The following is a 16,700-nucleotide window of genomic DNA, read 5'->3' on the forward strand; positions in this document are numbered from 1 at the left end:
TGTGACATGTCAGTTAGGAGCGGATTGGCTGATACTTTAACTCCACCCACTTTATATCCATCCAAGGTTTTGAAAATAGACCCCTTCATGAGACGTTTGAACATTAATAGAGTTTCATATTGACCCACTCTCCCAGAACATCCGGGAGACCCATGATTTTGGGAATTCCCCATGGTCTCCTGTTAGAGCAGGTAACCCTCCCTCATTCCACACACACACACACACACACACACACGCACACACACACACACAAAATGGCTGCCTGCACCTCCACTCCGGCAACTCTTCTGGATCTTTTGGGACTTTTGTTTTTTTTTTAGGGGGTGGGGGGAGGAGTTCGCCGGTTTGTGGCCAGATCCCCAGTTTGCCACAGCTGCACCACAACCCCAATTTTGCAACCTCCCAATGTTGGCATGTTGGTATACCATACAGGAAATTGTATGAGAGAGATGTCTTTTGAGAGAGATAAATTGGAGGAGTTGCCGATAGCAACCAGTCAACGTCTCACTGTAATTTCATAGACTGTGCTAGATACACGGCAGAAGTTGTTTGATGGTTTGAGAATCTTCTCCATTTGATCTCTCACTGAGGCATGATATATCTCCTCCCCTATGGTGTGAATTCATGCTTACAATAGTAAAGATAAACGTTTTATATCACTAAATATTTATTGTGACTCCCAGGTGGCAGAAGTGGCATCAACTGGCCAACCTTTGCCTCTGGCCATAATGAGGCGCCAGGACACCCGCATGCAGGGATAATGAGCTACAATGCAATCAGCGGCCTCATGACCGTGACAGGTAATAACCCCCTGGGTTTCTATATAATGCTGTCATGTGTAGCTTTGCCTTTTGTATTTGTGTGTAATTGTTGTTGTTGTTGTTTTTTTCATTTGAAGACACAACGTTTGTGGCGTACCGGAACGTGTGTTCTGGGGAGGCCAATGTGATATTTATGACAAACCCAGAGAATGAAGACTTGCAGCACCCCATAGAAGTCTCCAGAATAGCCATGTTCAACAGTTCCGTGGACCAGAAAGTGTTCATCCACCGACCAGATGTGACGTAAGTTGTTCTCCTAATCCACAAACATTTCTTCTTCTTGCGGTAAATAGCAATTAATGTCAGTAACACTTGGGGGATATGTATCAAAGCTTGGAGAGAGATAAAGTGGTAAGAGATAAAGTACCAACCAACCAGCTCCCAATCTTACCTTGATTGCTCCGGTATGCAGGTCCCTCCTCCTCAGCCGACACAATCTTTCCAGTGATATTAGAGCGCAAAGAGTCTTTGCTTTCAAGGTGCGTGGCCATCTTTCCGATGTTGTCACTGGGAAGATGGCGCTAAGTATCAAGGTAAGTATACTCAAAAGATTTAGTGGGCAGCGGGCCCAGGCCTCCAGCAAGCCCACGCCCCGCCCTGCCCCCCCACCTCCTGGCATCAGTGGTGAAAGGCAGGGTAGGCTTCCTGCGGGCTGCGGAACTGTTAGCTCTTCCTTAATGAACTTGGACAGAAGTTGAGCTGTGGGACATGACAGGTACAAGCAGAAATAATTTCTCTGCTTCTCCTACCACTTCCTCCACACTCCACTATCTCTGCTTCTCTACTCAGGTGTCTGCAGCCAAGATATGTCCTGCTTGCTGTATCCAGCTTCTTCACTGACATACACCATGTGAGGATATTGGGTTCAAAATCACTCAGTCACGGTGGTAGATGAAAATCCAACAGTGGTTTATTGAACAGATTGGGTTATAAACAGCTCAGCACACTTCTGTGATCCAATTCTACACGACAATTCCCTCCTGGAGCTCCTGACAGAACATTACTTCTTAGTCAGTCTCCTGCCTCTCTCTGACCTCCTGTTCCAGATCTCACTCCTCTTGTTATACCCTCCTGTCTATTCATCACACAAGCTGGTCAGTCAGGAGTGGAGACGAGGTGTCTGGACTCTTGTACACAATGGAGTGCACAGGGTCAGATTACCTGAATCTCCATACAGAACCTGTTTACTACATAACCTACTCATCCTAATCACATCTGAGTGTACAGCTAGGGGACTTACATTACAATGACCTGATTTATCTATGTTACTAACACTCTGGCCTAGACTTATTCAGTTACCAATTACATTGAATATATAATAACCAAATAAACTACATATACCAAATATAACAGATAAAATATAACTGTACAATATAATAACCACACAATACAATACAATATTGCCTAACATAGAACTAATACCATAATGGCAATTGGTGAAGTCTATGTATAGGACCAGGGCTAGGAAAGTAACCACGTGTCTTTTACAACTGAGCGACACGACGCGCCAGCTGTGTCATCACATGTCGTCACACACCAGCTGGCACCCCCAATAAATACTTACCCCTCTAGCTCTGCCATACTTCAGTGTCCTCCTACTCATCACTCTCTCAGTTATGTGATACCTTCTCTACCATGCCTTCTATCTTCTATGTCCCATCACTTTGCACTGCTCCACATTGCTTCCTCTACGCCTTCCCTACTCATCCTACCTCATCTTCCATATGTACTAAACCGGGCAATGCCAGGCTTCGGTGTGGAGGGTAATGCCAGCGATGTACTTTTTTCCCGCACCCTTAATGTGAGGACCAAGTTAAGGAGAGTTTACAGAATTTTTCAGTCAGCCACTAGGGGACACTGGCACAAGTTCAAGACTGTGGGGTGATGATGGTGGCTTTACAGGGAGCTGGCACTTTAAATAAACTAAGAAGTGAAACAGGCTCCTCCCCCTCTATCCCCCATCATCCCTCAGTTTTGATTTTTGTGCCAAGGGAGCCGGTCACCGCTGACTGAGCTCCAGCTCAGTTAGAATCTATTTTATTTTATTTTATATATTTTATCAGAGAGTCAGTTTCTCTAGAGCCTCAGGTCCCTTCGCCACTTAATTAGACAAGTGGGGTCCGGGGGATGACTCAGCAGCATCAAGCTGCCACAGAGTACAGCGTTTGGTGTGAGAAACACTGTCTCAGTCTATATGGCCGCGTCCTCCTGAGGCTCCTGGAAGTGTGATTCAATCACTCCTCTATAGCGCTGCGTTCTGCGCATAGCGGCCATCTTCCCTGAACTCTGAGTCCGCTCAGCGGACAGTGACAGCATCATTCCCCACTTGGCCCGCTGACCGTGCTTGGTGGGAGACAGGCACGGTCTCCCTGAATGGGCAGCGGCGAAGGATCCCGATGACCACACACACAGGGAGGATTCAGCAGGCCCGGAGGAACATAGGCAGCGGCGCACGCGCGCGGGGGGGGGGGTGTTCCTCATCAAGGGGGGCTACGAGGGTCACCAGCACAACGGCGCGGCTTCCTGCTGAAGAGCTGCTGCATGAAAGAGCATTAAGTATGCAGGCAGGGGGTACCCATAACTTTCAGTACAGCAGCGCTATCTCCCATTCATAGCCCGCTGACTGTACACAAGTACCTGCACAGCCGAACAGGTGAAAGCCTGCACAAATGCTTCCATTGCCTTATTACTATCCAAGATGGCAATTAATGGGGCCATTTGAGATGGATCACAGTGAAGGGGAAGGGGGGGCAGAGTTGGCGGGCTTTCGGGCTGTCAATCATTCCAGGTCTCCTCAGCTTGGGAGTACTCTAACTGGAAACAGAGGCCCTCATTCCGAGTTGATCGCTCGCTAGCTGCTTTTAGCAGCATTGCACACGCTAGGCCGCCGCCCTCTGGGAGTGTATCTTAGCTCATTAGAAGTGCGAACGAAAGGTTACCAGTTCTGCTACTAAAAAATTTCATGCAGTTTCAGAGTGGCTCGATACTTACTCCTACCTTGCGATGACTGCAGACTGTTTAGTTCCTGGTTTGACGTCACAAACACGCCCTGCGTTCGGCCAGACACTCCCCCGTTTCTCCAGCCACTCCTGCGTTTTTATCAGGCACGCCTGCGTATTTCGGCACACTCCCTGAAAACGCTGAGATGCCGCCCAGAAACACCCACTTCCTGTCAATCACACTACGATCACTCGAGCGACTGAAAAGCGTTGCTCGAGCTTGTGTAAAACTGCATAGTTTTGTGTGACAGTACTATGCGCGTGCGCACAGCGTACCATACGCATGCGCAGAAATGCTGAATTTTAGCCTGATCTCTACGCTGCGAAAATCGGCAGCGAGCGATCAACTCGAAATGAGGGCCAATGTTATTTTCTCTCCACAGAGACAGGTGCATTACTTCTGACCGCCAAGATCCTGAAAGCCTGCACAAAGAATACAGGCTGGGGGGCTGAGGGGATTAAAATAGGAGAGTATTACAAATATATTACCTCCTTCTATCCTTCTGATAGCTCTCTACTCTATTTGTCTATATCATTTAGAGTGCTGGTGTAAATTGTTTGTGTCTCTACGCTGTCCGTCACAATGGCCGGCAAGGGACCAGCGAACAAGGCATCTCAAAAATTGTTTGTCTATGCGAAATGTAACAAAAAAGCTCACACAGATGAGTCCTCCCTATGCGAGGCATGTGCTTCAGAGACTACATTAGTAAATCCGTCCCAAGACACTAATGTTCCCCCCTGGGTGGTAGCGCTCACAGGAACCATCTCAAAATTACATAATCAGGTGGCTGCCTTACGGAGGACTCCTGACACGGTTAGGGATACGCCTCAAGATGAAGTACCCTCTATTGCTACGGAGCCACCTTGGGTGGCAGGGCTAGCCAAGTCAGTAGAAGGTCTCACAAAACGCTTGGACACGTCCAGTAAACAGCCGCAGACGGTGTCTAAGGCTAAGAAACGCCCAGTACCATTAATTCTTCAGCCCGATGTATTTGGGGAATAGCTTCTCTCTCAGGATGAAGCCGAAGCGGATGATCATGAGTTGGGCGGAATTACGGACGCGGATGACGAAGGATTAATCTTAGCGGAACATATTAAGGAATCAGCTGTATACCTAAAAGAAGTGGCTAGAGATATCGGACAAGTTAACTCAAGGATCTCAGCAGTGACTATTGCAGCCAGAAGAGTTCTTTGGCTTCGATCATGGCAAGTAGACGCTGAGTCAAAAAAGAGCGGCGGGAGCACTTATGTTTTCAGGTGACATTCTTTTTTAGGAAAGAACTAGACTCATTAATTTCTCAGGCTATGGGTGGTAAATCTCTTTTCTTACCAACCCTTCCGCCACCACCTAAGTGATCTTATACTGGATTTTCCTTTTGGTCCTTGCGTTCCACTCAACCTTTTAGAGGACGCGGAAAAGAGCTGCACCCTTGTGAGGCAGAGGTCATGGCAAGCAAACAGTCGTTGCTCATCATCAAGACCCAAAGCCTGCAGAAAAGACTGTGGCATGACAGTCTCCCTTCCCACCGGGGCCCAAGTACGGTGGGAGCACGGCTTTGAAACTTTCAGGATGCCTGGTTCAAGATATCAGACAATGGGGGGATATTCAATAAGCCCCGAAGAGACATCGGGAGTAAAAACCCCTGATGCTTCTTCGGGTGCTATTTGATTAGCTCGGCCGGTAAAACGTGCTTTTACACCCCTAAACACACAGGTTCAGTGAAACATGTGTTAACGGCAGGCGAAGCAAAATCCCAGATAACAGCCCGTTTTCATCCGAAAACTGCAATATCATCTCCCAAGGGTACAAGTTAGTTTTCTAAGTTTTGCCGCCAAATAAATATTTTACGACAAGTCTTCCACTTCTGTTGGAAAACGTTTGGCCCTTCAAGGTGCAATACAGTCCTTGGTAGAATCAGCTGTGTTAATGCCGGTTCCACTGTTTCAACGAAAAAAGGGTTACTATTCCAATCGTTTTGTAGTACCAAAACCCTGGGCTGGTGCAAGGTCTCTGTGCACCTTAGGCAAACGTTTGTAATCTGATGAAGAGGTGATTAAACTTCGAAACGTTATTACTTACCTGCTTGTGCTGTTCAGTATATTCCGAGTGCCGCCTGCATCGTTCAGCTATATATATATATATATATATATGACTTATTTAATTTTTTTAAGGAAAAAACAAAACAAACCCCAGACTTTTGCCCCCGGCACCATATTATGCCCCACACAGTAATGCCCCACATAGTATTGCCCCAGTACCTGCACACAGGGGTTCTGCTTGTCCTCCCTCCTCCTTCCCTGGAGCCGCTGGAGCCTCAGCAGACTGTTCAGCAGCCTGCTTTAAGTAAAACTATTGAAAATGTCCCTTCCAAAATGACCGCCGCCTTAAAGATACTAGAGCCTCCTCTAGTATTTTTAATAACTGTCTCCTCAGAAGCGGGAGAGGGACATTTTCAATAGCCTGCAGGAGTTGGACACCAGCAGCGGCAGGAGTACAGATGGCGGACAGAGGACGGATGGCGGCGTGCGGGTAGCGGCATGAGCGTCCCGGGCCCTCCCCTCACTGTTAGAGAGACTGGGCCCGGGACAGCTCTGCCCGCAGCACCCCCCTGATGGCGGGCCTGTGGATATGGGATGCCGCCGGTCAGAATACAGACAGCAGCATGCTGAACACTATAATACCAACATCATGAATTCAATTAATTAACCTTATCCTTTACCCTAATATTCCCTCTCTGCAGCCTAACCCTAACGCTCCCCGGAATGCTAACATTCAGGATGTCAGCTGTCAGGATTCCGGCGTCATATATTTGTATGCTTCTTATTTTGTTCAATCTGCCCATCTGTAAGTTCATTACAGACCCGCATACAGAGACATCCTTCAGTTTTTTGCTAGATGAATTTAGTGGCGCCCCTCAGTGGCCGGCGCCCCTAGGCAGCTACCTAAAGCTGCCTAATAGTAGAGCCGGCCCTGCCAAAACCAGACGGTACTGTGCAACCAATTCTGAATCTGAAATCGTTAAATCAGTTTCTGTCTTATTACTGGTTCAAGACGGAGTCGCTCAACTCAGTGATTTCGAGCCTGGAACCTAAGGAATTCATGATATCTATAGACATCAAGGATGCATATCTCCACATTCTGATATGGGAACTGCACCAAGCGTTTCTCAGGTTCGTGATTCAACAGGATAATTTTCAGTTCAGATCCTTACAATTCGGCCTGTCCACAGCCCCCAGGGTGTTTACCAAGGTCATGTCGGTGATGATTGCTCACCTCAGATCATTGGCAGTTACAATAATACCATACCTAGACGACCTCCTCCTCAAAGCTCCATCAGATCTCATTCTCCAGGAGCATGCTCTTTTAACGTACAATGTGTTAGTGAAACACGGATGGATAATCAATTTTCTTAAATCCAACCTTCAGCCGTCACGGCTTATCCAGTTTGTCTGTGTGATCTTGTACACCAACGTCCAAAAAGTATTTCTGACTCAGGACAAAGCTCTGAGTATACAGAAACTGGTCCAAGCAGTTCTCAAGCCAAGACTGGTATCAGTCCATTTATGCATTCGTTTGCTTGGGAAAATGGTATCTGCTTTCGAGACTCTGGAGTTCGTCCGTTTTCACTCATGTCCTTTCCAGCTGGATCTATTACATCAATGGTCGGAGTTGCATCTACACCTTTAACAGTTAGTTCGGCTGTCTCCGGAGACGTGACTTTCGCTTCTTTGGTGGCTCCAACTGCACAATCTCCCTGCGGGCAGGCGGTTCAGTGTATGGGACTGGACGCTGCTAACGACGGATACCAGCCTCAGGGGATGGGGCATGGTTGTGTTGGACTTCCAGCTTCAAGGCCATTGGTCTCCACAGGAAGCACAGTTGGCAATAAATATGTTGGAACTGAGAGCGATCTATAATGTGCTGGTACGAGCTGTCCAAGTCCTGCGATCCAAAGCGGTAAAGGTTCAATCAGACAACGTGACTGCTGTAGCGTACGTAAACAAGCAGGCAGGAACTCGCAGTCACCAAGCGATGTGAGAGGTGACACGCATTCTCCAGAGGGCAGAACGCAACGCTGTAGTCCTCTCAGCAGTATTCATTCCAGGAGTAGACAATTGGGAATTAGATTACCTCAGCCGTCAGGCTCTACAACCCGGGAGAATGGGCACTTCACCCAGAGGTGTTCGATGATCTGACACAGCGCTGGGGGTGTCCAGTGGTGGATCTCATGGTGTCCCGTATCAGTCATCAGTTTCCTCAATACATCTCCAGAACACGGGATCCTCAGACGGAAGCTGTAGATACTCTGGCCGTGCCTTGGCCGTACGACATAGTATACGTGTTTCCTCTATTCCCTCTATTGTCCCGAATTCTCAAGAGAATCAAAAGGGAGTCCATCACAGTGATCTTGGTGGCACCAGATTGGTTGGAGAGCTTGGCTTTCAGACCTGCGCCTTCTGCGAGCTGACGATCCTTGGCCTCTACCTCTGCGTACGGATCTACTCCAACAAATGCCTTTCATGCATCCAGAGTAACCACAACTACATTTAACGGGATGGCTCTTGAGGCAGAAATCCTGAAACACAAAGGGATTCCAGAATGTGTGATTCCCACAATGTTGCATGCACAAAAACCTGTTACAGCAGTTCATTACCATCGTATCTGGCGATCTCATATCTCTTGGTGTGACCGGAAAGGGTTTCAATCAGGTTCATTTCGCGTCTCAAGGTTCTTGCTTTTTCTCCAGGCAGGTTTAGATTCCGGACTTCGTCTAGGATCCCTGAAAGTTCAGGTATCTGCTTTATCGATTTTCTTTCAGAAACGCCTGGCGCTCCTTCCAGATGTGCAAACTTTCCTACAAGGGGTCCTTCAGGTACAGCCTCCGTTTGTTCGCCCTACAGCTCCATGGGACTTGAATCTGGTACTGGATTATCTACACCCTGTTTTGAACCCTTGGAAGAAGCAGATCTTAACTATCTTACTTGGAAGACTGTTTTTCTCCTAGCCATAAGTTCAGCCCAGAGGGTGCCTAATTTGCCTTGTCTTGTAAGCCTCCCTACTTGATTTTTCATCCTGATAGGGCTGAGTTGAGAACACATGCTTCTTTTCTTCCCAAGGTCGTCTCAGCTTTTCATATCAATCAGCCGATTGTGGTACCGTCTTTGCAGGAGGACTCTGGGACACCTTTTTCTTTGGATGTAGTGAGGACATTGAAGATCTACATGGAACAAACAGCTCCGTTACGAAAGACTGATGCTTTATTTGTGCTTTGTGATCTCCCGCGTCGAGGGTGGCCTGCTACTAAGCAGACCTTGGCCCACTGGATTCGGTTGACTATTCATCAAGTCTATCTACATAAATCTAGGAGCACTCCATTATCCATTGCTGCATACTCTACACGTTCGTTCAGTTGGTCTTCCTGGGCCGCTACTAGAGGGGCTACCACGTCTCAACTCTGTAGGGCAGCCACTTGGTCCAGTATCCATTCGTTTGTCAAATTCTATTCTACAAGTTTGACACCTTTGCAGCTTCATATTCACGTTTTGGCCGCCTTGTTTTTCAAGTTCCTCAGCGATCTCCCGCCCAGGGGGGAAACTTTGGGACGTTCCCGCAGTCTTGAACTTGTGCCAGTGTCCCCTAGTGGCTGGCTAAAAAAGGAGGATTTTGGTACTTACCGATAAATCCCTTCTTTGGAAGCCATAGGTGACACTGGCTGCCCGCCCGTCGCTGTTCTCTTGCCTTCATTGTTGTTCTGTTATGTTTGTTATATGCTCTCTTCCCTCGTTTAGTTCTGTGCTTTTGTTCCCGTCTCCTCTCGGCTAATTCTTAATTGAGGGATGATGGGGGATAGAGGGGGAGGAGCCTGTTTCACTTCTTAGTTTATTTAAAGTGCCGGCTCCCTGTAAAGCCACCATCATCACCCCACAGTCTTGAACTTGTACCAGTGTCTCCTATGGTTTCCGAAAAAGGGATTTATCGGTAAGTACCAAAATCTTCCTATTGAACACCGCGGACTGTCTTTTCAGGCAATTCAGCGCTGTTCCCTTGAATAAGCTGTAACTGACTGTGTTGTTTTACTCTCCTACATAATAGCCTTCTAACACTGGTCTCTGAGCTGCAGCTGTCAGTGGAGGATCATAAACTATGGGGGTAATTCAGACTGATCGTAGATGTTTCTAAAATTAGCACATCTACGATCATTTACTCTGACATGCTGCCCAGCACAGGTCTAGTCTGCCCCTCATTTCAGTACCTGACCCCCCACCCCCACGTGCACGGGTGCAAAATCATTGCATGGCGGCGATGCTTTCGCACCCAAGTAGCTCCCTGCCTGCGCAGTCTAGCTGCCATGCCATGTCTTGGGTCGCAGCAACTGTGTGCGGTGTCACGAAGCCGCCGCAGCCCGCCCCAGCAAAGGTCCGGACCACGCCACCCCAGGAGCGTTCCCTCCCGCCCCGCGACCGTATCTGCCTGTTCATCAGGCAGAGGCAATTGCACCAGTGAGATGCTTTGGCATCTCACTGGGTGCATGGGCGTACTCCCCAAAAGGCTTCAGTGCGCGGTCACCTCTGAATTAGGCCCAGTGTTTCCCAATGTGAACTGTCCTTTTCAAGACACAGGGGGTTATTCAGAGTTGTTAGCAAACCAAAACAGTTAGCAATTGGATAAAACCGTGTGCAGTGCAGGTGGGGCAGATGTAACATGTGCAGAAAATAAGATTTTACTCACCGGTAAATCTATTTCTCGTAGTCCGTAGTGGATGCTGGGAACTCCGTAAGGACCATGGGGAATAGCGGCTCCGCAGGAGACGGGGCACAACTAAAGAAAGCTTTAGGACTACCTTGGTGTGCACTGGCTCCTCCCTCTATGACCCTCCTCCAGACCTCAGTTAGGACACTGTGCCCGGACGAGCTGACACAATAAGGAAGGATTTTGAATCCCGGGTAAGACTCATACCAGCCACACCAATCACACCGTATACCTCGTGATACTATACCCAGTTAACAGTATAAAATATAACTGAGCCTCTCAACAGATGGCTCAACAATAACCCTTTAGTTAACAATAACTATTTACAAGTATTGCAGACAATCCGCACTTGGGACGGGCGCCCAGCATCCACTACGGACTACGAGAAATAGATTTACCGGTGAGTAAAATCTTATTTTGTCTGACGTCCTAGTGGATGCTGGGAACTCCGTAAGGACCATGGGGATTATACCAAAGCTCCCAAACAGGCGGGAGAGTGCGGATGACTCTGCTGCACCGAATGAGCAAACTCAAGGTCCTCCTCAGCCAGGGTATCCAATTTGTAGAATTATGCAAAAGTGTTAGACCCTGACCAAGTAGCAGCTCGGCAAAGGAGACCCCTCGGGCAGCCGCCCAAGAAGAGCCCACCTTCCTTGTGGAATGGGCTTTTACAGATTTAGGATGCGGCAGTCCAGCCGCAGAATGCGCAAGCTGAATTGTGCTACAGATCCAGCGAGCAATAGACTGCTTTGAAGCAGGAGCACCCAGCTTGTTGGGTGCATACAGGATAAATAGCGAGTCAGTTTTCCTGACTCCAGCCGTCCTGGAAACATATATTTTCAAGGCCCTGACTACGTCCAGTAACTTGGAATCCTCCAAGTCCTTAGTAGCCATAGGCACCACAATAGGTTGGTTCAAATGAAACGCTGATACCACCTTAGGGAGAAACTGGGGACGAGTCCTCAATACTGCCCTATCCATATGGAAAATCAGATAAGGGCTTTAACACGACAAAGCCACCAATTCTGACACACGCCTGGCCGAAGCCAAGGCCAACAACATGACCACTTTCCACGTGAGATATTTTAAATCCACGGTTTTAAGTGGCTCGAACCAATGTGACTTATGGAAACCCAACACCACGTTGAGATCCCAAGGTGCCACTGGAGGCACAAAAGGGGGCTAAATATGCAGCACTCCCTTAACAAATGTCTGAACTTCAGGCAGCGAAGCCAGTTCTTTTTGGAAGAAAATCGACAGAGACGTAATCTGGACCTTAACGGAACCCAATTTGAGGCCCATCGTCACCCCTGACTGTAGGAAGTGCAGAAATCGACCCAGCTGAAACTCCTCCGTTGGGGCCTTCCTGGCCTCACACCACGCAACATATTTTCGCCATATGCGGTGATAATGTTTTACGGTTACATCTTTCCTAGATTTAACCAGCGTAGGAATGACTTCCTCCGGAATGCCCTTCTCTTTTAGGATCCGGTGTTCAACCGCCATGCTGTCAAACGTAGCCGCGGTAAGTCTTGGAACAGACAGGGCCCCTGCTGCAGCAGGTCCTGTCTGTGCGGCAGAGGCCAAGGGTCCTCTGAGATCATTTCTTGAAGTTCTGGGTACCAAGCTCTTCTTGGCCAATCCGGAACCACGAGTATAGTTCTTACTCCTCTCCTTCTTATTATTCTCAGCACCTTGGGTATGAGAGGCAGAGGAGGGAACACATAAACCGACTGGTACACCCACGGTGTTACCAGAGCGTCCACAGCTATCGCCTGAGGGTCCCTTGACCTGGCGCAATATCTTTTATAGCTTTTTTTGTTGAGGTGGGACGCCATCATGTCCACCTGTGGCCTTTCCCAATGGTGTACAATCCTTTGGAAGACTTCTGGATGAAGTCCCCACTCTCCCGGGTGGAGGTCGTGTCTGCTGAGAAGATCTGCTTCCCATTTGTCCACTCCGGGAATGAACACTGCTGACAGTGCTAACACGTGATTTTCCGCCCATCGGAGAATCCTTGTGGCTTCTGCCATTGCCCTCCTGCTCCTTGTGCCGCCCTGTCGGTTTACATGGGGGACCGCTGTGATGTTGTCTGACTGAATCAGTACCGGTTGGTTTTGAAGCAGGGGCCTTGCCTGACTTAGGGCATTGTAAATGGCCCTGAGTTCCAGAATATTTATGTGAAGGGAAGTCTCCTGGCTTAACCACAGCCCTTGGAAGTTTCTTCCCTGTGTGACTGCCCCCCAGCCTCGAAGGCTGGCATCCGTGGTCACCAGGACCCAGTCCTGTATGCCGAATCTGCGGCCCTCTTGAAGATGAGCACTCTGCAGCCACCACAGCAGAGACACCCTGGTCCTTGTAGACAGGGTTATAAACCGATGCATCTAGAGATGCGATCCGGACCACTTGTCCAACAGGTCCCACTGAAAAATTCTTGCATGGAACCTGCCGAATGGAATTGCTTCGTAGGAAGATACCATCTTTCCCAGGACTCGCGTGCAGTGATGCACCGACACCTGTTTTGGTTTCAGGAGGCCTCCCACTAGAGAGCACAGCTCCTTGGCTTTCGCCTCCGGGAGAAACACTTTTTTCTGGTCTGTGTCCAGAACCATCCCCAGGAACAGTAGACGTGTCGTAGGGACCAGCTGTGACTTTGGAAGATTTAGAATCCAACCGTGCTGTTGTAGCACCTCCTGAGATAGTGCTACCCCAACCAACAACTGCTCCCTGGACCTCGCCTTTATCAGGAGATCGTCCAAGTATGGGATAATAAAAACGCCCTTCCGCCGAAGGAGTATCATCATTTCGGCCATTACCTTGGTAAATACCCTCGGTGTCGTGGAGAGACCGAACGGCAACGTCTGGAATTGGTAATGACAATCCTGTACCACAAATCTGAAGTACTCCTGGTGAGGATGGTAAATGGGGACATGCAGGTATGCATCATTGATGTCCAGTGATACCATGTAATCCCCCTCGTCCAGGCTTGAAATAACCGCCCTGAGCGATTCCATCTTGAACTTGATTTTTTTTATATATGTGTTCAAGGATTTCAAATTTAAAATGGGTCTCACCGAACCGTCCGGTTTCGGTACCACAAACAGTGTGGAATAGTAACCCCGTCCTTGTTGAAGGAGGGGCACCTTGACTATCACCTGCTGGGAATACAGCTTGTGTATTGCCTCTAACACCGCCTCCCTGCCTGAGGGAGTTGTTGGCAAGGCAGATTTGAGGAAACGACAGGGGGGAGACGTCTCCAATTCCAGCTTGTACCCCTGAGATACTACTTGAAGGATCCACTGATTGCTGAAGTTTTTGAGATGGGCCCCCACCATCCCTGGCTCCACCTGTGGAGCCCCAGCGTCATGCTGTGGACTTAGAGGAAGCGGGGGAGGGCTTTTGCTCCTGGGAACTGGCTGTCTGCTGCAGCTTTTTTCCTCTACCTCTGCCTCTGGGCAGAAAGGACGCGCCTTTAACCCGCTTGCCCTTATGGGGCCGAAAGGACTGTACCTGATAATACGGTGCTTTCTTTGGCTGTGAGGGAACATGGGGTAAAAATGCTGATTTCCCAGCTGTCGCTGTGGAAACGAGGTCCGAGAGACCATCCCCGAACAACTCCTCACCTTTATAAGGCAAAACTTCCATGTGCCTTTTAGAATCTGCATCTCCTGTCCACTGCCGGGTCCATAACCCTCTCCTGGCAGAAATGGACATTGCACTTATTTTAGATGCCAGCCGGCAAATATCCCTCTGTGCATCTCTCATGTATAAGACTGCGTCCTTTATATGCTCTACGGTTAGCAATATAGTGTGACCACGCAGCTGCAGCACTGCACATCCATGCTGAAGCAATAGCTGGTCTCAGTATAATACCGGTATGTGTATATATAGACTTCAGGATAGCCTCCTGTTTCCTATCAGCAGGCTCCTTCAGGGCGGCCGTATCCGGAGACGGTAGTGCCACCTTCTTTGACAAGCGTGTGAGCGTTTTATCCACCCTAGGGGATGTCTCCCAACGTGACCTATCCTCTGGCGGGAAAGGGTACGTCATTAGTAACCTTTTAGAAATTACCAATTTCTTATCGGGGGAAGCCCACGCTTCTTCACACACCTCATTTAACTCATCAGATGGGGGAAAAACCACTGGTAGTTTTTTATCCCCAAACATAATACCCTTTTTTGTGGTAGTTGGGGTAATATCAGAAATGTGCAACACATTTTTCATAGCCTCAATCATGTTACGTGTGGCCCTATTGGAAGTTACATTAGTCTCCTCCTCGTCGACACTGGAGTCAGTATCCGTGTCGACATCTGTGTCTGCCATCTGAGGTAGCGGGCGTTTTAGAGCCCCTGATGGCTTTTGAGACGTCTGGGCAGGCACGGGCTGAGAAGCCGGCTGTCCCATATTTGGTATGTCGCCAAATCTTTTATGTAAGGAGTTGACACTTTCCCGTAATTCCTTCCATAAGTCCATCCACTCAGGTGTCGGCCCCGCAGGGGGTGACATCACATTTATTGGCATCTGCTCCTCCTCCATATAAGCCTCCTCATCAAACATGTCGACACAGCCGTACCGACACACCGCACACACATAGGGAATGCTCTGACAGAGGACAGGACCCCACAAAGCCCTTTGGGGAGACAGAGAGAGAGTATGCCAGCACACACCAGAGCGCTATATACACAGGGATAAACACTATACTGAGTGATTTTCCCTTATAGCTGCTTATATATATATTACTGCGCCTAAATTTAGTGCCCCCCCCTCTATTTTTTACCCTTTTGTAATCTGAAACTGCAGGGGAGAGCCTGGGAGCGATCCTTCCAGCGGAGCTGTGAGGGAAAATGGCGCCAGTATGCTGAGGGAGCAAGCTCCGCCCCTTTTTCGTTGGACTTCTCACGCTTTTTTCTGGAACTCTGGCAGGGGTATTTGTCACATATATAGCCTCTAGGACTATATATTGTGACTTTCTATGCCAGCCAAGGTGTTAATATTGCTGCTCAGGGCGCCCGCCCCCCCCCCCCCCCCCCCTCCCCAGCGCCCTGCACCCATCAGTGACCGGAGTGTGAGGTGTGCATGAGGAGCAATGGCGCACAGCTGCAGTGCTGTGCGCTACCTTGTTGAAGACCGAAGTCTTCTGCCGCCGATTTTCCGGACCAACTTCTTGCTTCTGGCTCTGTAAGGGGGACAGCGGCGCGGCTCCGGGACCGAATGATCGAGGTCTGGTCCTGTGTTCGATCCCTCTGGAGCTAATGGTGTCCAGTAGCCTAAGAAGCCCAAGCTAGCTGCAAGCAGGTAGGTTCGCTTCTTCTCCCCTTAGTCCCTCGTAGCAGTGAGTCTGTTGCCAGCAGATCTCACTGAAAATAAAAAAACTAAAATTATACTTTCTTTTCTAGGAGCTCAGGAGAGCCCCTAGTGTGCATCCAGCTCAGCCGGGCACAAGATTCTAACTAAGGTCTGGAGGAGGGTCATAGGGGGAGGAGCCAGTGCACCACGGACATGCAGTGAGCTAAATGGCTCAGGAGGCACTTGCTAACCCCAGAGCCAGATTTACATGCAATATATGAGCCAAAGGGTACATCCAGGCATTATACACAGGTGCAGCATTATAAACTCCTGGAAATCTGGTGAGTTTTGATTAGAGATGTGTGGAAAATATACACAGGTGAGGCACTGCCTCACCTGGCATAGACTTTTTACTTCAGACTTTGGGCTATAAAAATTACTAGAATAATGCAAAGAAGATATTTCAAATAAATTATAAGTATTTTTCATATATATTATTCAGTCAAAATTCAGGTTTAAACGTAAGTATGACAGGATAGGCTCTGCCTCACCTGCCTCACCCCACCGCACGTCACTGCAGTGCACACCAGGTAGTCCTAAAGCTTTCTTTAGTTGTGCCCAGTCTCCTGCAGAGCCGCTATTCCCCATGGTCCTTACGGAGTTCCCAGCATCCACTAGGACGTCAGAGAAAGTTAGATTTGGATGGGTTATTTTGTTTTTGTGCAGGGCAAATAATTACTGCTTTTTTTCTACACTGCAATTTAGATTTCAGTGTGAACACACCCCACCCAAATCTTACGCTCTCTGCACATGTTACATCTGCCTCACCTGCAGTGCAAATG

The 16,700-nt window shown here is 48.6% G+C and overlaps 1 protein-coding gene across 1 annotated transcript in view; it reads left to right on the plus strand.

Moving 5' to 3' along the window:
* The window catches only part of PKHD1L1 (PKHD1 like 1), a 330,520-nt gene that overhangs the window by 223,259 nt on the left and 90,561 nt on the right, over positions 1 to 16,700 (plus strand). The window contains exons 67-68 of the mRNA XM_063925269.1: positions 684 to 800; positions 899 to 1,064. Coding sequence (XP_063781339.1) covers positions 684 to 800; positions 899 to 1,064 — 283 coding nt within the window. The remainder of the gene's footprint in view (positions 1 to 683; positions 801 to 898; positions 1,065 to 16,700) is intronic.

This window comes from Pseudophryne corroboree, chromosome 5 (genome assembly GCF_028390025.1).
Source record: "Pseudophryne corroboree isolate aPseCor3 chromosome 5, aPseCor3.hap2, whole genome shotgun sequence".
NCBI lineage: Eukaryota > Metazoa > Chordata > Amphibia > Anura > Myobatrachidae > Pseudophryne > Pseudophryne corroboree.